Source organism: Paramormyrops kingsleyae, chromosome 2, assembly GCF_048594095.1.
Source record: "Paramormyrops kingsleyae isolate MSU_618 chromosome 2, PKINGS_0.4, whole genome shotgun sequence".
NCBI classification, from domain to species: Eukaryota; Metazoa; Chordata; class Actinopteri; order Osteoglossiformes; family Mormyridae; genus Paramormyrops; species Paramormyrops kingsleyae.
In genome coordinates this window covers 21,423,068-21,443,173 of record NC_132798.1, presented here as the reverse complement: position 1 = coordinate 21,443,173, position 20,106 = coordinate 21,423,068, and the positions used below count along the sequence as shown (strand labels likewise).

General features: G+C 47.9%; 2 protein-coding genes across 5 annotated transcripts in view; one reads left to right on the top strand and one right to left on the bottom strand.

The window, feature by feature from the left end:
- Nucleotides 1-1,125: 1,125 nt before the first annotated feature.
- hpdb (4-hydroxyphenylpyruvate dioxygenase b) lies at nucleotides 1,126-10,150 on the top strand. Of its 2 annotated transcripts, XM_023802902.2 has the most exons (16): nucleotides 1,126-1,250; nucleotides 1,404-1,583; nucleotides 1,863-1,889; nucleotides 2,083-2,145; nucleotides 2,868-2,972; nucleotides 3,523-3,565; nucleotides 3,726-3,808; nucleotides 3,903-3,992; nucleotides 4,181-4,284; nucleotides 4,844-4,921; nucleotides 5,437-5,599; nucleotides 5,875-5,946; nucleotides 6,297-6,419; nucleotides 6,951-7,067; nucleotides 7,176-7,282; nucleotides 9,979-10,150. In XM_023802902.2, exons 2-16 carry the CDS (start codon nucleotides 1,581-1,583, stop codon nucleotides 9,998-10,000), a joined length of 1,200 nt encoding a protein of 399 aa, XP_023658670.1. In that variant the 5' UTR covers nucleotides 1,126-1,250; nucleotides 1,404-1,580; the 3' UTR covers nucleotides 10,001-10,150. The 2 variants fall into 2 exon arrangements, with proteins under 2 accessions (XP_023658670.1, XP_023658669.1); XM_023802901.2 differs by having other exon boundaries at nucleotides 1,157-1,583.
- LOC111839212 (SET domain containing 1B, histone lysine methyltransferase) overlaps nucleotides 9,690-20,106 on the bottom strand; it is a 35,522-nt gene continuing 25,105 nt past the window's right edge. For 2 of the 3 annotated variants that reach the window (XM_072708002.1, XM_072708000.1), the window contains 6 exons: nucleotides 17,468-18,885; nucleotides 15,324-15,491; nucleotides 13,910-14,035; nucleotides 13,600-13,719; nucleotides 13,294-13,431; nucleotides 9,690-13,136 (listed from right to left, as the gene is read on the bottom strand). In XM_072708002.1, the coding sequence (XP_072564103.1) occupies nucleotides 12,963-13,136; nucleotides 13,294-13,431; nucleotides 13,600-13,719; nucleotides 13,910-14,035; nucleotides 15,324-15,491; nucleotides 17,468-18,885 (2,144 nt within the window). In that variant the 3' untranslated portion in view covers nucleotides 9,690-12,962. The remainder of the gene's footprint in view (nucleotides 13,137-13,293; nucleotides 13,432-13,599; nucleotides 13,720-13,909; nucleotides 14,036-15,323; nucleotides 15,492-17,467; nucleotides 18,886-20,106) is intronic. The other variant, XM_072708001.1, reaches the window with a different exon arrangement.

The following is a 20,106-nucleotide window of genomic DNA, read 5'->3' as shown; positions in this document are numbered from 1 at the left end:
CTAACATCCACACGTCCCCTGGCAGTGACATCCGTGGCACCTGCACATCATAGATCTGTTATTGTGCTTCAGTGGCTGAATAAGTAAGCACTGCAATGCACCTATTGCACATGGTCATAAAGGTCTTGAATCTTGAAATTTTACAGCTAGGGCTGGGCTCTCAGAAAGTGGCTGGGAGACCAGATCCAGATAACAAGAAATGTTTGGTTTGCAAATTTAGCAAATTCTGAAGGCCAATTTTGAAAACATAAAAGAAAGAAAATAAGAACCATCCTTGTAAACAGTGTTTTGTGACTTTGCATTAAAGCCAAATGAAAATCTCTCCATCAGCCTGACTGATGTCAAAGTGTGACAGTGTGTAGCTCAGTAGGTTTGGGGTCTAGAAGGTTGTGGGTTCAAATCTCATGGCCAGTAGAGTAATCATATCATTGTCTTGCCCCTTGAGCAAGGCCCTAAACCCAAATGTTCCTTCAGCACTGAACCCTGCATTACGTCGCTTTAGACTAAACACACCTGCATCATCCATACTTAAGGTCTGTAGTCTTACAATTTGAGTTGTCAAAATTGAAAGGAAAATTAATCTTAATAGCTTAGTACAGTCGTTAGATACGAGAATTAATTTAGTTGTAGTATGTTTCAGATATTTTACCCAGTAATAAAAAATTCTGCTCCAGCCACTAGCAAAGCAATGTAGACATATTTGAAATATATCTGCACCGCAGTCCTGCACAGGGCAAGTGGTTATGGAAGATGGATGAATGGATGGATGGATTGATGGACGGATGAATGCACAGACGGACGGACAGATGGATGGCTTTGACTGGTTTCCTAATGAACTTATTTTTAAATCTGCATTAATCCGTTTTCAATTCTCTTTGCTTATTTGAGACAAACTTATTCGATCTTATTTGTTTTTTTTTGGCCACATGTTTATTTTACTTAAAATGCAGATAGAGCTTTTAAGCTTTTCGGTGAATTATGAGTTCGTTTGATTCTTACAGTTGCTTGCCGTTTTTGTTACATGTAATGGGCAGACATGTCGCCGCTCCCTGCGCGCGGAGACGGCGCGGCTGAGCGCATGAAGGGCTGCGAGCCAATCGGGAGCCAGTTTCGGCGCAACACCTCTCAGCCGGCATATTTAACAGCAAACGCGCTTCTCTTCACATGGGCGGCCTAAAATCTGGAAATACTGCAGAGCATGCAGTTGTTTGCAAAGAAACCTGGTCATTCAAAAAAGAAAAATAATTGAAGTACTAACTACCTGAATTGTTTCTTTTTATATAGTTTCTGCGGTATATTGTCACGCTTTGCGACCTGTTATTATTACTATTATTATTATTGTTGTTAATATTATTATTATTATACTCAGGTTTACTCTTTCTAAGACTCTTTCTTTATTTCAGCGTGAATACGTTTATATCGCTTGCAATCTCTGGCAAGAAATTACGAAACTTCAGCATCATTACCTGCGGCAACACCCGCCCCTCTGCGCGCTCCCGTGCCTGCGATCTGGGAACGATCGTCAATTTTAAGTTGCCAAGTTTTCTGGGCAGGCTGTCGAGCAAGGATCCGAAGCTAAAATGGTAAGAATATGTGTGATTTGTGACATTTTTCTTTAAAGTGTTTATTAACAATTATTATGTTTAGTGTCTTAGTAGGCCATCTAAAGAATTAATTGCATATGTAAACGAAAATTGTATGCGAGAATGACTTCCTAGGTATGTTACTGTTGAGTACTGTTGATATATATCGATATATCTTTATATAGGTATTGTCAAATAAAGTAACTGTTAGTAACATGAAAAAGTGATGTTAGGCATTTTCGGAAGATATTTATAAATAGTTTTTTATTATTATTTTAGACAACATACATCGATAAAGGTGAAAAGGTATGTAACTAAAGTTTTAACATAAATTGTACTTCTAATCAATGCAAACGTCATATTGTTTATATTTAAATGAGTTGCATGCAGTATGTCATACAAGCCCATAAAACATATGGAAATACAATTACATATTTACAAGCGGAAAATCCGACCGTATGTTGCACACGGTTCTTTCTTTGTTCTCTTTGCCCTTCAGCATGAGCGAGGCAGGTTTATCTGCTTCGACCACATCACCTTCTGGGTCGGCAATGCGAAACAGGTAAAGGCGACCACGCGGAATGCGTTTTTTCTTTTTTTATTTCCGGTTTCCTTCTATTATTTTGAGGGGTGTTCCTTCAGAAAATGACTATTGGCTCTCCGGAGGGGTGGGGATAAATCCGTCAGCTCGTAAGTCAAGCCACTCCATTTTTGCTTTAATTAGATCCACATTGAAAGGCTAAACAATTTCATCTGCGGCTTGGGGGAGTCGGGGGTTAAATTAGACACATCTGGGCTGGTAGAAAGCCTCACAAATAACAGCAGTACAGAGAGGGTGGTGATTTGCCATCATATTAAACAATATTATTATTAACAGTCATTATTTTTGTCATACTTTTAGAAAATGAAAAGTTTACAATTGATGTAGCGTGAGCTTTATTTTTAAACCCAAAAGCAAATGTCATTCATTTATAAGACTGGAATATTCTAGGATTTCATTAAAACATTCCAGGAAATCACAGAGCATAAGGTGCTGCTGCTGCTCAGTGACTCTTGTCAGGATATTTATACGATTTCTGTAACATTTTCAAGTACTTTAATATTAAGTATGTTAGAAAAATAATGGAGACACCAAATAGCAGTAAACTATGTACTTATGATGCAAATCTGAAAGCTTATTATAATGATGTGCTCCATGTGTATAATTAGTGTTCAGTAGTGAATCTGGTTACGGGCCGCACATGGCTGTAAAGCCACCTCTATACTCTTGCTTCCTTCCGTTAGGCTGCTTCCTTCTATTGCAACAAGATGGGATTTGAACCTCTAGCCTACCAAGGACTGGAGACAGGGAACCGGGACGTGGTGTCCCACGTGGTCAAGCAGGACAAGGTGGGACTTAGGAGTTGATCCCAGAGATGTGGGCTGTTTGTCCAACTTAATCAGTACTGTATTTAAGATGGAAGTAAGAGATGAGGTGAGAGCAGAAGTCACTTTAGTCGAATTGACTCAATATTTCTTTTTTTTTTTTTAAATTTTTACATTTTTTTTTTATTTTATTGCCCACCACTCTTCGGAGGACAACTTTATTTTACATTAAATTCAAGACCAAAGAGTGTGGCCACTCCAAACTCACCCGTCCCAGTACCGTGGAAAAAACCCGGGGGGGGATACAGAAACAACGATCGTAACAATAACAGACATTAATCACCATGGGGAGAGGGGGAGAAAAAGGTAAAAAGAAAACAAAGGTAAACAGAAATAATAATAATAATAATAATAATAATAATAAAAAAAAAAGGGTTGAGAAAGTCTAGAGTGAGAAAGTCTAACTCATCCTCTGGGCGAGAAGAAAATGTACAGAGGTAACCAATCTGATCTGAGAACAGCAAGTGAACGAGGCCACTGATGATAACTTTATTTTCAATCTGCCTCCTTACAGATAATTTTTGTTTTCTCATCTGCACTGAATCCCGGAAATAAAGGTAAGAAAGTGAAGCTCCCAATGTCTGCATGCAAGGATTTTATAAGACCTCAGACTTGGCATGAGCAGCTGTAGCGCTGAGAGGGTGTAAGTGGGTTACCAAGCCGGGCCTGACTACACCGGAATCCTGCTCCACTCCCTGCCATGACTCGGCCAACCAGAGATGGGGGAGCACCTGGTGAAGCATGGCGACGGGGTCAAAGATGTCGCCTTCAGTGTGGAGGACCTCGACTTCCTAGTTCAGGTAAGGGCACACTCTGAAGACCAGCAACCATTCGGCTCTGCCTTACTGCCATCTCAGTGACGGGGAGCCGTTCTTCTGTCTCGACGTGCTGCAGAAAGCCAAAGAGCGGGGAGCCGTCATCCTGAAGGAGCCCCATGTGCTGGAAGATGGACATGGTTCTGTGAAGATGGCTGTTCTTCAGACTGTAAGTGACAGTGACGTCACTGCTGGAGTGCTACCCTGTAACTGGCAGATGTCTTGAACTACCCATGTCTGCAGAGTGGTTAGAGCTTGGCTGTGTCTCCCATGAGCTCAGACAGCAGATCAGGGTGGCCCTGCTTGAGGGGGTCTGTGCCGATGCAGTGACACGTAGGCCTTTTGCTCTCTTTGCAGTATGGTGACACCACACACACCCTCGTGGAGAGAAAGGCTTACACAGGCCTCTTCTTGCCTGGCTTCCACTCGCCTCCCTTCCAGGATCCACTGCTTGCTAAGCTGTGAGTACGGAGGGCGTGGCCAGCAGGGGCGGGATGTGAGAACGGAGGGCGTGGCCAGCAGGGGTGGGATGTGAGAACGGAGGGCGTGGCCAGCAGGGGCGGGATGTGAGAACGGAGGGCGTGGCCAGCAGGGACGGGATGTGAGAACGGAGGGCGTGGCCAGCAGGGGCAGGATGTGAGAACGGAAAGCCTGGCCAGCAGGGGCGGGATGTGAGAACGGAAGGCCTGGCCAGCAGGGGTGGGATGTGAGAACGGAAAGACTGGCCAGCAGGGGCGGGATGTGAGAGCAGAGGGCGTGGCCAGCAGGGGCGGGATATGAGAGCAGAGGGCCTGGCCAGCAGGGGCGGGATGTGAGAACGGAAGGACTGGCCAGCAGGGGCGGGATGTGAGAACGGAGGGCGTAGCCAGCAGGGGCGGGATGTGAGAACGGAGGGCGTAGCCAGCAGGGGCGGGATGTGAGAACGGAGGGCGTGGCCAGCAGGGGGGGGATATGAGAGCAGACTCCTCAGGGACATACGCCTGGGTCCTGACTGAGTATTGCTGTCCCTTACCCCTGCAGGCCAAGTGGCAATCTGAATTTCATCGACCATGTGGTCGGGAACCAGCCGGACAGCGAGATGATCTCGGTGGTGGAGTGGTAAGGGTGCTGGAGAGAACACAGCAGCAGACAACCACTAACACACTCACGGGACACCAGCGCATACTGACAAAGAGCATTAGCACATGATACACTGTTCTGAGGAGCACTGTTAACGTCTGAACTACACACCAGGACCTGCACTGATAGAGCCTGTTAGCACAATAACTGTTTTGACAAGTGCAGTCAGAATTCTGTTATCTAATATAAGTTTCAGCCTCATGGAGTGAATGAGTGCACACATGGGGGGGTATTATTATTAAGTAAGCACTTGGCACAAGCCCAGACTACTCTTAATGTTTCTCTACTTTTCTGGGCCTCCTTTGCATCTGGAGATATTTAACCCTCCAGCCTTTCTCAGAACTGCTTCACTACTTCTACTCACTGGAGTAAAAGAATTTACAGGCTTTCAGTTCCTGCATCCAGGGGTGCCCACGGGGTCAGATGGGGTTACAGTTGCTGCAGGGCTGGCATGGCCTCTCTTATTGCTGATTGGTTGTGATGGTCTCACAAAGGTACCGGATGAATTTGCTGTTCCACCGCTTCTGGTCGGTGGATGACAAGCAGCTACAGACAGACTTCAGTGCCTTGCGGTCTATAGTGGTAGCCAACCATGAGGAAACAGTGAAGATGCCCATCAATGAGCCAGCCCTGGGGAAACGCAAGTCCCAGATCCAGGTGAGGAAGCACTCACAGCTCACCCTGAAGCATGTGATTCTGTGACCAGAAGGTTATTGGCTTGACTGCTGTCGGACCCTTGAGCAACAGCCCTAACCTCAAAAACTCCTGGTGTGCTGAAAAAATGGCCAACCCTGCACTCTGACCTCAAGCTGCACTCTTGTAGGAGAACAAGAGGGAATTCGTGAAAATTCACGGAATTCCAATGTACTCATGCTTGTCAAAGTGGCAAATCAAGTATTATTTTTGTTTGTTGTTGTTCTTGTTATTTCTAGGAGTATGTGGAGTACTACGGTGGCCCGGGGGTCCAACATATCGCCATGAACACGTCAGACATCATCACAGCTGTGAGTCAACCTCACGGCCTCTTGACTCGGGCAGCTACACAAAATATTCCAGCTTCAATTTAGCAATGCCATGGTCGTTTGGGTCCAGAAATGATAGCAGCCAATCAGAATGAAATCCATATTTCTTTAGACTTTATGGTATTCAAGCATTGTAGCAAGACACATTTGTATAGACATATGGACATTCTGTCATATTTAGTACAATTACCATAGATATATCACAATACAGTGGAAGCAGAACAAAGCAACAGAAAAATTGGAATATCTGGTGATTATTGTATTGTTCCACTTCTTGAATATGCATGCATGCTGTATAGAGGTTTTTTTTTTTTTTTTTACTGTTTTTTTAGATCCGTAACCTGAAGGAACGTGGAATGGAGTTCATGACCGTTCCGGAAACTTACTACCAGCAGCTAAGAGAGAGACTAAAAGTGTCTAAAGTGAAGATCAGCGAGGATTTGGATGTTCTGCAGGTGAGGGGCGGCACACGGAACTCAGCACAGGACACCAAAAGACGGAGCTCAGAGAAACACTGACATTCAGTGACCCCCCCCCCCCAAGGACAGCGATATTCCGGCCTTTATGACCTATTCCAAATGGGATTCAATAAGTAATATAGCAGTTTTACACAGAAGAACCAGATTATGTCCTGCTTTTCAGTCAAAATACAAACTGAGCTCTCCCATAACCTCCTGAGACCCAAGGGAAAAAGTGTCCTTCAGTTTTAGGTTATTTGTCTTTGGAGGAAATAAGACATCTTACAATTTAGATTTTTTCAAATGTATTATTTTTTTTATTTCACAGCATGTCCTCTTTAGTGTACAACAGGAATAAATACGTTTCCTTACATCAGTAAAAAGATTGATGCAAAAACAAAATGTCCACTACATTGGACATAAATGAATGGGTGGGGTCTCAGGAGGTTATACTGTGCAGTGACCATGGAAAAAACATCAGGGATTCAGCAGCTATTGCTGCTTGGACCCCTAATAGTGGTTTTTCAGGAGCTGAAGATCCTGGTGGATTATGACGATCATGGGTACCTGCTCCAGATCTTCACCAAGCCTGTACAGGACCGGCCTACTGTTTTCCTGGAAGTCATTCAGCGACATAACCATCAGGTGTGTTTCAGGGCAAAGCCCTATGCCAGTGCTTATTGAGGCGTTGGTGCTTAATCAAGCCAGTGCCACACTGCTTCCTGTACAGAAGAGCTCTAACTGCAATTCCAGGGTTTTGGCGCCGGAAACTTCAAGTCCCTGTTTGAAGCCATCGAAGCCGACCAGAACGCCAGAGGAAACCTGACTGTGCTGACCCCCACTGGCCTGTCAGAGTCCATGTGAGAGCCTGCCAAAGTGCCAGACACCAAACGCCCTTATACCCCACATGGGGCTGACACCAAACGCCCTTATACCCCACACGAGGCTGACACCAAAGGTCCTTATACCCCACACGAGGCTGACACCAAAGGTCCTTATACCCCACACGAGGCTGACACCAAACGCCCTTATACCCCACACGGAGATGACACCAAACGCCCTTATACCCCACACGGAGATAACACCAAACGCCCTTATACCCCACACGAGGCTGACACCAAATGCCCTTATACCCCACACGAGGCTGACACCAAACGCCCTTATACCCCACATGGAGATGACACCAAAGGCCCTTATACCCCACACGGAGATGACACCAAACGCCCTTATACCCCACACGAGGCTGACACCAAACGCCCTTATACCCCACACGAGGCTGACACCAAACGCCCTTATACCCCACACGGAGATGACACCAAACGCCCTTATACCCCACACGGAGATGACACCAAACGCCCTTATACCCCACACGAGGCTGACACCAAACGCCCTTATACCCCACACGGAGATGACACCAAACGCCCTTATACCCCACACGGAGATGACACCAAACGCCCTTATACCCCACACGAGGCTGACACCAAACGCCCTTATACCCCACACGAGGCTGACACCAAACGCCCTTATACCCCACACGAGGCTGACACCAAACGCCCTTATACCCCACACGGAGATGACACCAAACGTCCTTATACCCCACACGGAGATGACACCAAACGCCCTTATACCCCACACGGAGATGACACCAAACGCCCTTATACCCCACACGGAGATGACACCAAACGTCCTTATACCCCACACGAGGCTGACACCAAACGCCCTTATACCCCACACGGGGATGACATCAAACGCCCTTATACCCCACACGGAGATGACACCAAACGCCCTTATACCCCACACGGAGATGACACCAAACGCCCTTATACCCCACACGGAGATGACACCAAACGCCCTTATACCCCACACGGAGATGACACCAAACGTCCTTATACCCCACACGAGGCTGACACCAAACGCCCTTATACCCCACACGGAGATGACACCAAACGCCCTTATACCCCACACGGAGATGACACCAAACGTCCTTATACCCCACACGAGGCTGACACCAAACGCCCTTATACCCCACACGGGGATGACACCAAACGCCCTTATACCCCACACAGGGATGACACCAAACGCCCTTATACCCCACACGAGGCTGACACCAAACGCCCTTATACCCCACACGGAGATGACACCAAACGCCCTTATACCCCACACGAGGCTGACACCAAACGCCCTTATACCCCACACGAGGCTGACACCAAACGCCCTTATACCCCACACAGGGATGACACCAAACGCCCTTATACCCCACACGAGGCTGACACCAAACGCCCTTATACCCCACACGAGGCTGACACCAAACGCCCTTATACCCCACACGGAGATGACACCAAACGCCCTTATACCCCACACGAGGCTGACACCAAACGCCCTTATACCCCACACGAGGCTGACACCAAACGCCCTTATACCCCACACAGGGATGACACCAAACGCCCTTATACCCCACACGAGGCTGACACCAAACGCCCTTATACCCCACACGAGGCTGACACCAAACGCCCTTATACCCCACACAGGGATGACACCAAACACCCTTATACCCCACACGGGGATGACACCAAACGCCCTTATACCCCACACGGAGATGACACCAAACGCCCTTATACCCCACATGGGGATGATACCAAACGCCCTTATATCCCACACGAGGCTGACACCAACGGTCATATGTATATTCCATAGTATTTAGATGTGATTAGTTGGAATTATTGTAGTGGAAGTATTTTGTCCTCAAGAAAATTATTAATCATAATACTGAAATCCTAGTAAGAAATGTTTTCATAAATCTATATTTTAAATATTCAGAATACCTTGCTGCTGAAGGTTCATCCAAAAACAGTGTGCAAAGTCTTAGAAAACATTTTCCTGTTTAGTGGAAGTAATTTTTTGATAAATCAAAGCAAATAGCGTCAGATCACAGGAATAAAATCATCCAAATCTGATCATCATCTAATAGCTGTATTTTTAAGTTAATTTAGCAGTGAATTAAGTTGTAGTCTTCTGACATAATCAATATTGTGGCCAGTGACACAATACACAGACACGTACAGCCATACTGCCTATACTCATGCCCATTCATTCAGCTAAGGCCCCGCCCTTCGGGCCGTAAGCAGAATGCACACTTGCAACACAAGTGCAGTTACCTCACGTGTAGCCGTAAATGCTTCAGGATACGCCCTGCGAGAGATCTGCGAGGCAGTTGCAGGCTTCTACCCCTCCCATTGTGTGGTAACAAAAGACGCTGACAGACACTGGTTAAAAAAATGTCAGTATGTTTATGGATTGCTTTATAAAAGTTACTATATACAATGATACATAATCATGGATTCACACAAATTAACAATATGCAGAGCAAGACGAGTCAGAGATACCGAGAACTAAAAAACACAAAACAAAAAGGTACATTTATAAACTAAATCATATTAATAACAAAATAACTTGTCCGTAACATTTTTTTATTGCAAACCTTTCCAACATCGACACCCTTCATTTCAGACAACTTGGCGTTTCTAAATGGCATTTAGAAATGTGATTTTCTTTTAAGGGTGCTGACACGCTGCAGATGAAGACAGATTGCAACAAGACTCATTTAAAACACTTCAGCTGGTATTTGATCCTTTTGGAAGGAATCATTTGTGCGTTTCCGTGTCTGTGTAAACGTGCGCATGTGTGTAAGTGTATATATAAACAATAAATACAGTTTAGCTTTGCATGAACACATCTGAACATTTCCTTGTTTTCTTTTAAAACGTTCTTTGCTCATTGTAATAAATAGACCATTTGAGGAATTCGACAAGCCTCCCGATTCGCTGTGTCACCTCTTCTACACCATGAGCAGCTGTACACAGAATTTACAAAAAAAGGAGCAGCTTGACACAAGCTGGGTGTGCGTCTGCAGCTCGCTGGCCATTTCTGCTGCCGGACCGCAGGCCACTTCTCTGTAGCAAACCCCGAGCCTGCCTTGCGCACACTTACAAACCATTTACACTTTTTTTTTTTACATCAAGAAAATAAAATGAGCTAAGAAAGGAGGGGGAGAAGACGTTTCCACAAGAAACACACTTTGCAGGAGAAGTTATGGATTCATGTACATGTATGAGGCACGCCTATGTTTCAAATAAGTCCTTTACTTTTATTTTACATGATTTAATACTCCCTGAAAAGATCACAATTTTTAAAAAATATTTTAAATATGTACTTTGTTTTAAAAACAAATGTAAAAAAAAAAAAAAAAACTCATTCCTCATCCCCGCCCATCATGCACAAGCGGACCTGTACAGTATAAACAAGAGCACAGCTTTAAAAACGCAACGACCTACACACCCTGTTCAAACTCCGGGAGCTGGAGGCAGGACAGGGGCCCCGGGCTCTTGGCCAGCAGGGGCCACAGCCCCTAGTGCATTTGAAACAAAGAAAATTGAACAATAAGACATGAACAAAAACAATACAAAATGTAGTGTATGTGCGAGCTGCCGCCTGCGGTGGTGGATGCGGAGGAGGCGTGGGAGCTGGGCCCTCATGCTGGTGGTATGTTGCTGAGAAGCACCTTATAACCACAGGCAGTAGACTCTTCCTGGGCCTTCTCCAGGTCACTGATGGGGTGGGGTGGGGGTGTCAGAATTGGCGAGGCATGGTGTCAAACAGTCAGTGTTAGGGTATGGGGGGCATTGTCTGGGAGATGTAAACACTGTGAAGCCCCCCCCCCCTTACAGCCCGGCTCAACCCAGTAGTAGCACCAAGATGTCCATGACCACAACAGCTCCACCAAACCAGTATTAACTGGTGCTATTCCTGTGAGAGGGGCACTAAACATGCTTCAAAGTAAAGTCATCCTCTGTGTGGTGAAGGGAAAAGCTTTGGCATCAAGGTCATGTTCTGGTTGGGTGGGGGGGGGCACCAGCCAATCACAAAGCAGCTGTGATGGAGAACGGGGACCTTGTGGACCGCGAGCAGGCTCCTTAGCATGAACCTGACGCAGCTCCCAACAGAGAACGGTGGGGGGAAAAAAATTGGTTGCTGGTTTCACGTTACTTCTCCTGTGCAACCAGCAGATGGCAGCAGTTCCTACAGAATGCCAGGATTTCCTCGGAGGGAAAACACTCAGTCTGGTACAGTGTTATGAGGACGGAACTCGACGTGTAAACTCTTTTAGCAGATGGGTGGGTTTTTTTCATGAGAACTCAGTAAACGTAAAATAACTTATTATGACGGTGTGTAGTGTATGGAGAACGTGCGGGAATGCATTCACTCCCGCGGCCACTCCATCAGCAGCAAAGCCACAGGGCCACAGGTTGCATGCCGTGACCCGCAGACCGGAGACCATGCAGCCCTGGCGCTCCAGGGCCGCGCAGCTTCTTCACATTATGACAGGTGGGGCTGTGCCACACGCCATGCTACACCAGTACATCAATGAACAGCAGCACTGCCAGCAGAAGGAAGAGACACTTGTCATGACCTGGGGGGTCGGAAGGCGGAAGACAAGGGCGAGAAGGGGGAGCTGATGGACAGGATATCCACCGACAATCGACTTGGAAGCACCTCATGTTGTTAAGAAACGGAAAGAAACTCAAAAGGAGGTGCAAATAGTACACAGTCCACGCACCCTATCTGCCTCAAGGAGATGCCTAGAAACAGCCACAGGCCCTTGTACAACATGTCGAGAAGTCCCTCGTGCAATGTGCCGGAAAGCCGCCCGCTCACGTCAGCTCCCTCAGATCCTCGTGCAACATGCCGGGAAGGCGGCCGCTCACGGCAGCTCCCTCTGACCCGCGTACTAAGTGCCGGGAAGCCGCCCGCTAACGCCAGCTCCCTCAGATCCTCGTGCAACATGCCGGGAAGGCGGCCGCTCACGCCAGCTCCCTCCAATCCTCGTGCGACATGCCGGGAAGGCAGCCGCTCTCGCCAGCTCCCTCTGACCTGCGTACTAAGTGCCGGGAAGCCGCCCGCTAACGCCAGCTCCCTCAGATCCTCGTGCAACATGCCGGGAAGGCGGCCGCTCACGCCAGCTCCCTCCAATCCTCGTGCGACATGCCGGGAAGGCAGCCGCTTTCGCCAGCTCCCTCTGACCCGCGTACTAAGTGCCAGGAAGCTGCCCGCTCATGCCAGCTCCCTCCGGTCCTCGTGCGATGTGGCGGGAAGCTGCCCGCTCACACCAGCTCCCTCCGTCCCTCGCACGATGAGCTGGGAAGTGGCCTGCTCACGCCAGCTCCCTCTATCCCTCGTACGACGTACCAGGAAGCTGCCTGCTCACACCAGCTCCCGCCCTCCCATGCCAAGTTCAGCCAAGGATGCCTGCAACACCACACCACAGCTCACTGGAGGGTGAACGACCGTTACTGTGCCAGGCCAGGGTTTAAGGGGCCCTCCTCACCAAATACTGATTCTCACGGTGCTGAGCTCTGGATTAGGGCATCTTCTACACCGACTCTGGGCTACTCTGCCCCTAGGATGTTAGAAGAAGGGGAGGACCCCCTATAATGCTGGGCTATACTTCGGGGTGACTCTCAGGGACCCACACCCTGGGAGACACTAGTTAAGGGTGCCCCGGCAGTTTTCGGCCCCACAGAGGCAGGGGATTTTCTCGTCTTCAATGGGGAACTTGTAGTCATAGGTGATCTCCTCATTGACGTTGATGGGCTGCCTTGAGTAGATCACAATTTTCTTCTGTGACTCCACTGTAATGACTTTTGCATAGCAATTAGGCTGGAAAAGCAAAAAGAAAGTGCCAAGTAAGTCCTGAGAAAGCCCCAAGGTACACAAACTGTGACCGTAACGCAGCAGTTAGTGGCAGGCAGACATCCACAGACAGGCCAACCACAAAGAGCTCACATCCCCCTTTGGGCCACACGGCATCACCTACATTGCAGCTGTGGTTGATGAAGCGAGCGAAATTGCCGCACTTGGTGGCATCGATGATGGTGTCATGGTCAACCCGGAACATGTAGCTGCTCCCAATGCCCTCGTCTTCGTATCTCTTCTCCCGCATGTCGGCAATCACCTGAAGGAATGAGGGTGTGCATTGGGTGGGTATGTATTCGAGGGAAAAGACAGACATCTTCCATGAGATCTTACCAAGGGTTCAGGGTCACCCTCAGAAAAAAAGACCAGGGGCTTGTAGACCACAGACGGTTCATGACTAACCCAGTGAGCCTGGCCAGTTCCTCACCTGTCTGATGTTCTGGCCCACATACTCAATCACCATCTCATCTGCAGCTATGGGCTCCAGCGCAAAGAGCCCCCAGTCGTGGATGTGACTCTTGCAGAAGCGGATTTTCTTCTTGCGGAACTGGGGGTGGGGGAAAAGTCCTCATTATTACAGGCTGGCAGGAGAGTCAAGGCGCACCAATCAGAAGCAAGGACGCATCTTACAGCTTTATCACAAGGCCAATGATAGGGCTGCATAATGTTCGGCTGTTTGATAAGTACCATCGTCAGCCCCAATGACGGACCCAAACAAACAGCAGAGGGCGCCGTACCTTGAGCTGGTTGAACTTCAGCAGGTCGCTGTCACAACTGAAGGAGGACAGGAGACGTCGCTGCTCAGACCGGCGCTCGGAACCCGCCCGAGTGGAGAGGTGTGGCTGGGCTGGGATGCTCATGCCCTGTAAGAAGAAGCGCCCCCCAGAGGCTCAGCCCAGAAACACTACATTTCCATGAAGATAATTCTGAAATGTACAAACACTTAATACAGGACATTAAACAAGGTCACTCAGAGCTGCTGTAAAGTATAAGAGCAGCTGTGTTGGGACACACAAAAAGGCCGCCCCGGCCACATCAGCAAGCTGACGAGTATCCAATTGGAAACCGCCATGCGAGGGTATGCTGCTCTGGGGGCAGATCTGATGACCTCATCCTTATTTATGCTAATGTGAGAATACGCATCCGAGGAGGCTTAGAAGTGACAGCTGTCTGAACACGAGCATAACCGTTTAGCAAAAGACAGAAATTAAAAATCAAACTTATCGCCTGACCAAAACAGGCTAAAGTGTCTCTTTTGCCTCATGTCTGATGTCCTGCTTTACTGAACACACCCTGAACTGCACGTTATACAAACCCCAAAGCAAAAAGTTTTAGGTTCATGGTTCAGCAGGGGAAAACAGAATTTGTTTTGTAATTTATTATTAAATATGCAAACACAAAGACAGTTCAGCTGTAAACTAAAAGCAATGCACCTGTAGTCATTTTTATAACAAAACAGATGCTTATTTACATAGTGTAAACATAAATATGAAAAATAAATTCAGCAGAAATATCATAATGAACTAAATCCCATCTAAATCCTGTGTTTTTTTACTACTGTACAAACACCCCTATATAGTCATAGTTATTTTTTTAGCCTGGTCTGAATTTCCTGGCATAAGTGGCTTATGGCGCTTTCCCACTGGAATATAGGAACCAGGCCGTACCCAAACCGTACCGCTGCTTTCCCACTGGAATACAGGAACCAGGCCATACCCGATCCGTACTGCTGCTTTACCACTGGAATACATGAACCAGGCCGTACCCGAACCATACCGCTGCTTTCCCACTAGAATACAGGAACTAGGTCGTACCCGATCTGTACTGCTGCTTTCCCAATGGAATACAGGAACCAGGTCGTACCCGAACCGTACCGCTGCTTTCCCACTAGAATACAGGAACTAGGTCGTACCCGATCTGTACCGCTGCTTTCCCACTGGCATACAGGAACCAGGCTGTACACGAACCTTACCGCTGCTTACCCACTAGAATACAGGAACCAGGCCGTACCCGATCCGTACCACTGCTTCCCCACTGGAATACAGGAACCAGGCCTTACCTGAACTGTACTACTGCTTGCCCACTGGCATACAGGAACCAGGCCGTACCCGATCCGGCCCAGGGCAGACCCCCCCAGAGAACGTGGCTCACCTGCGTATCCATGGGCGGCTCATCTGGCACGGGCCGCGAGCTGTTCAGGTACTTCACTTTGTCCTTCTTGTCGATCTTGTAGTAGCCCTCGCTACGCGCACAGCCAGTCATGTGATCACGCATGCCATCCTCCCACTTCTTCCTTTTCACCAGAGGGATACTGGTAGGTACCAGGGAGTCAAGGAACAAATGACCACGAGTGGAGTACACCTCAGCCACCTAAGCCCTTTAGGGGACAGGGATCCAGGTTGTAACAGTGTTTATGGGGCCACACACACACACACACACACACACACACACACAGGTGTACTGACACCCCTGCACATGCACACACACATACAAGTGCAGCTTGGGTGGAGAGCACAGGTTTAGCCATTAATCCAGAACGTTTAGTGCACTTGGGGTTAAGGGTCTCGCTCAAGGGCTCAACAGTGACATCATTCTGCCAGCCATGGTATTCGAACTCACAACCTTCCAATCACAGGCACACAGTCCTAACCAGCAGAAGCGCACATCAACCCATACGGAAACTGCACTGGCAAGGATTCAGACCCGGGCCTCTTGTGAGGCAGCCGCGAACACTACCACCGAAGCATCAATGCCTTTCCAGAGAATTTATACAGGCAGGTTGGCAACTCAGGAGAAGTACAAATACAGTCACTGCTTCAGGTTTGCGAGGATAAGGAGCAGGAGATCCCTACGGACTTGGAAATTTGTGATTAGTTCCTGACCCCCCTTAACCTCAGCTTCTAAGAGTCTGCTAGCCTGAGCGACAACGTAAAAAGTCTATTTCTTACCAATGTCTAAACAAACAGTACTGCACTCAGACTTTCCACTAGGAAGCATATCTAGCAAATCCACCTTTTGTGTCAGAGACATCACAGTCTTCTTCCTTTTAGGAACAATTTCAGAAGCACTGGGAGCATTACAATTTCGACACATTATTAAAAATGCTAAATTAACGGCACTAAAAAGTTTAAAAGGGCGGGGGGCAAGAAATCGATCTGACTTTCCATCAGAGATAAGCCCAGCCTGAAAAATCGTGAAAATGCTTGTAGCCTTAGAGCGACATACGGTGAACAGAAGTGAGGGTGAACAGTGAGGATGAGTGTGTGTGTCAGTCGTCTTATGGGCTGTGTGGAAATGCAGAAAGGAAGAAAAAAGCTAAACTGCAGAGTGTAGTGCATGCAGGGCTAGGGCTGATTTTTCTTATGCCTGAATACAGTAACATTTATGCAAATTAGATGTCTTCAGACTTTTTCTTTTTTCTAAAGTTCAATTAATTACTACTAAAAAGTCTTATCTGTGCTCCATTGTATATTTTGTACTCGAGACTTGTGTATTTTGCGGCTATAAATGGTTAGCTGGAGTATACAGTGATATTTTTATGACTGATTTCTTAATTATATTTAATTTGGCAACAGATTGCACAACCTGCCATTTAAGAAATATTTCTGTTCATTTTTGTGGAAGTTGTTACTGAATAATACGAAGTTGCAGACTTGTATAAATCATGTTGGCATGTTGTCCTTCCTGTACTGTAGTGGCGTAGCTTTTGTTTGAGCAACATGACCATTATATTTCCATGTTCTTAGCATACGCAAACAATGCTGCTACTGTACTAAATGCAGAATCTTTGCCATGTTAACTGAAATGTATGGATACAAATATCTCATTTAACACTCACTAAGGTGGATTGGTGTCAATATCGACAGATGGGCGAAAGTTGATTGCGATCGGACCAGAAAAAAATTATATTGTTAGTGTATATATATATATATACACACTAACAAATATTATGTATTGTTAATATTTATGTTATATTACATGTGATCTGAATAATTTTCAGAATTTTTTATATATTTGATACCCATAGTGGTTGTTCAGCAAGCTCCGAAAATATTCCCGTTTAATTGTTCATAGCCAATTGTGTTCATAGCTAATGGCAACTGTATACTGGCTAGCAGAGAAATCATTCTTAACTAAAACTATGAATCATGTCCTGTTCAAAGACTACAACACCATACCCATAACCTGAAAATGACCATTTAGAATATCTGCAGATCCAAAGGATTGCACCCGTACCAGCTGGTGCTATGACTGATTCTGCCACAAAGGGGCAAAACTAAGAGTGAAAGGATATGGGGATGGGGAACCCATAGGGTGTCATTCAGCCAGTCGTTGCCAATGTCCTGCTGCAGCATCTTCTCATAGGTGACCTGGAGGTAGCGGATGTCCTCATCGTCAATCCCCTCATTCCAAATGTCATACAGGATGGTCATTTCCTCGAATTCGGTGCGTGGGTGGAAGCAGGGTGGGGGGGGGGTCGGAGGGGCAGAGGGCGTGGCCAGCAGCAGCAGCTCCTCCTGCCTGCGACGCACCCTCCGCTGGGGTTTCTTTGCTGGCTCGACCCCCTCTGGCTGCATGGGTTCTGCTGGCTCCATGCCTGGTTCTGGCCCCTGGGACTCTGGCCAGGCTTCCCGGAAATCCAGTGTCACTGCGGCAGGTTCTGCGGGGCAGCCGGCTGCCGCCGCCACCTCTGCCACCGGGTCCGTGACGCCGGCGGGCACCTCATTCACCGGAGGGTCGCTGGGTAAAGACGGCGGTGCCTCTGCTCCAGGAAGCTCCTCTGCAGGCAGGGCCGCCACCACCGCTGCTGGCTTCTTCGTCCGTGGGCGCCCAGGTTTCCGCTTGGGTGGGGTGACGTCTGGCTCAATGGCAGGCTGGTCGCTGGGGACGGCGTCCCCATCCGGGAAGGCCTCGGCCAGTGGGGACCGGAGGCCTGCCGGGGGGGGCTCTGTCTCCTTTGGTCCGACAGGGACAGGGGCCAGAAGGGGGCCTGATGGAGCAGCAGGGGGGGGGCTCGCTGACGGCGGCTCCTCCAGGATGTCAGGGGCGGGAAGACTGGGAAGCGCATAAGTGGCAGCTGCTGGATCGAGCAGGGTGGGAGCGAAGGTGGGGGTGAAGATGAAGTCCCTCCCTGGGGTAAGCGGGAGCCCAGAGCTGAGGCTCGGAGACTGGGAGGGGTAGGAGAAAGGGCTGCCGAGCACGTGGGGGGAGAGCAGGCTCAGGCTGCTCCCCGAGAGCGGCGCCTCCCCGCCCGGCGTCACTGGCACCGTCTCCGTGCTCTGCGACTTGGCCATCGATGTGGCTCTCCTGCCCGCCACATCCCTCCCAGGCGTGCGCGGGATGTCCTCATCCAGTAAGAGCTTCCCTGTAGACAGAAGCTCGGCCAGCTGCTCTGGGGCGGCCGGGCAGGGCGGTGCTTCAGGGAGGGCAGGGGGGGAGGGGGGGGGCAGGGGCACACAGGGCAAAGCGAGGACTTTGTTGGTGGGCAGCTCGACCTCCAAGAGGGCAGCGAGCGCCTCACGGCCCGGCGTGCGGGGTAGCTCCTCCTCCTCCAGGGGGGGCGAGGAGAGCTTGGCCTTGGTGCTGCGCGGGTCCAGGTCACCGTCCGCTAGTGAGCCCGTTGGCGTGGGGGGTTGCAAGCTGCCAAAGTCTTCCATGGTCTCCATCTTCACCTCCGGGATCTCAGCCTCAACTTCCAGCTCCGGCTCCTCTGCTGATACAGAGACGGACAGCACCAATAAGTACCACAGTCACCACTAGAGGGCAACACAAGACATCCAGCATTACTATGGACTCAAGGGAAGGAGCTGGAACCCTGACCAGAATAACTGGCCTGAAGATAGAGAAAAGGAAAGGACCTATTGTCCCTGATTTTAGACTGCGAAGGTCAACTCAAAAAATGCACCAATTAGTTAGGGCTGGGCAATACGACAAAATATTTTATTGCGATCATTTTTTTCATATCAGTCTACGTCGACAGTTATCATGATGTAATACATCATAATTTGAAATTTATTTTGAGGCATGATTTATGCTTAAAGTTCCCTTACGATTCCCCTCAAACAGAACATGACAAAGATGACACATTGAATGGACTGCAAACGGTTAAAAGTGCCATAGAAAGCGTATATTTTTTCAAACCGTTCTCTGGTATTTACACCGAAAGGTATGTGAACGTGTTTTGGTAGAAAAATGTCCAGAGGTGGCTTTATGAGCCCAATTACACCCTATTATTTGGCCCTAGAATGAAACAGGCTGTTTTCCCTTATTTTGTGAACTCATTAATATGTTTTTGAGCACTGCTTTTGTTACTATATCTGTTAATTCTGTAAATCTTAGTGAACTACTGAAGGAACAAGTAATGAATAACACAAGGGAAATACTGATCTCATGTTTATTCACCATTAATGAATCATGACGCATCTTTCATCTTAAGCAGAGACTATACAGCAATTTATGATTTGTACTTCAGAGTAACGGAGTTATTACTAAGTATTTGTGTCCCCTCAAATAAAGTGCTACCATGTTTACTGTTGCCCTGTTAAGCTGGGGTACGTTTTTCCAAAAGCACACCTGCTAACAACATAATTAGCAACTTTCATAGCTAGAAAGATGCAACTGAATGATTCCAACTATGTAAGTTGTTAACGGGTACATTTGTGAAACGTAACCCTGACTTACCCGTTAAACATACCAATGACTTACCCGTTAAACGTACCCCTGACTTACCCGTTAAAGATGAACATCAGCCGTGCCTGTTGACAGTTCAGTTCCTTAGCGATGGTATGAACAGTGCCGACATCCCCGTCACAGCCTCAATCGGCACACTTACGCATACAGCCTGCCATTTGTGCTGTCGCCCTCCGCTTTGTTATTCACAATACCTGCAGAACTCTAAGTCCATTGAGCTTGAAAGCGGGTAGGCATACGTTAT

What these genes read in the sequence shown, in the direction of transcription:
- hpdb (XM_023802902.2), top strand. An exon ending in ACGTGGTCAAGCAGGACAAG is followed by an intron (nt 2,973 to 3,522) that starts GTGGGACTTAGG and finishes GCCTCCTTACAG; the next exon opens with ATAATTTTTGTTTTCTCATC. An exon ending in AGGATTTGGATGTTCTGCAG is followed by an intron (nt 6,420 to 6,950) that starts GTGAGGGGCGGC and finishes GTGGTTTTTCAG; the next exon opens with GAGCTGAAGATCCTGGTGGA.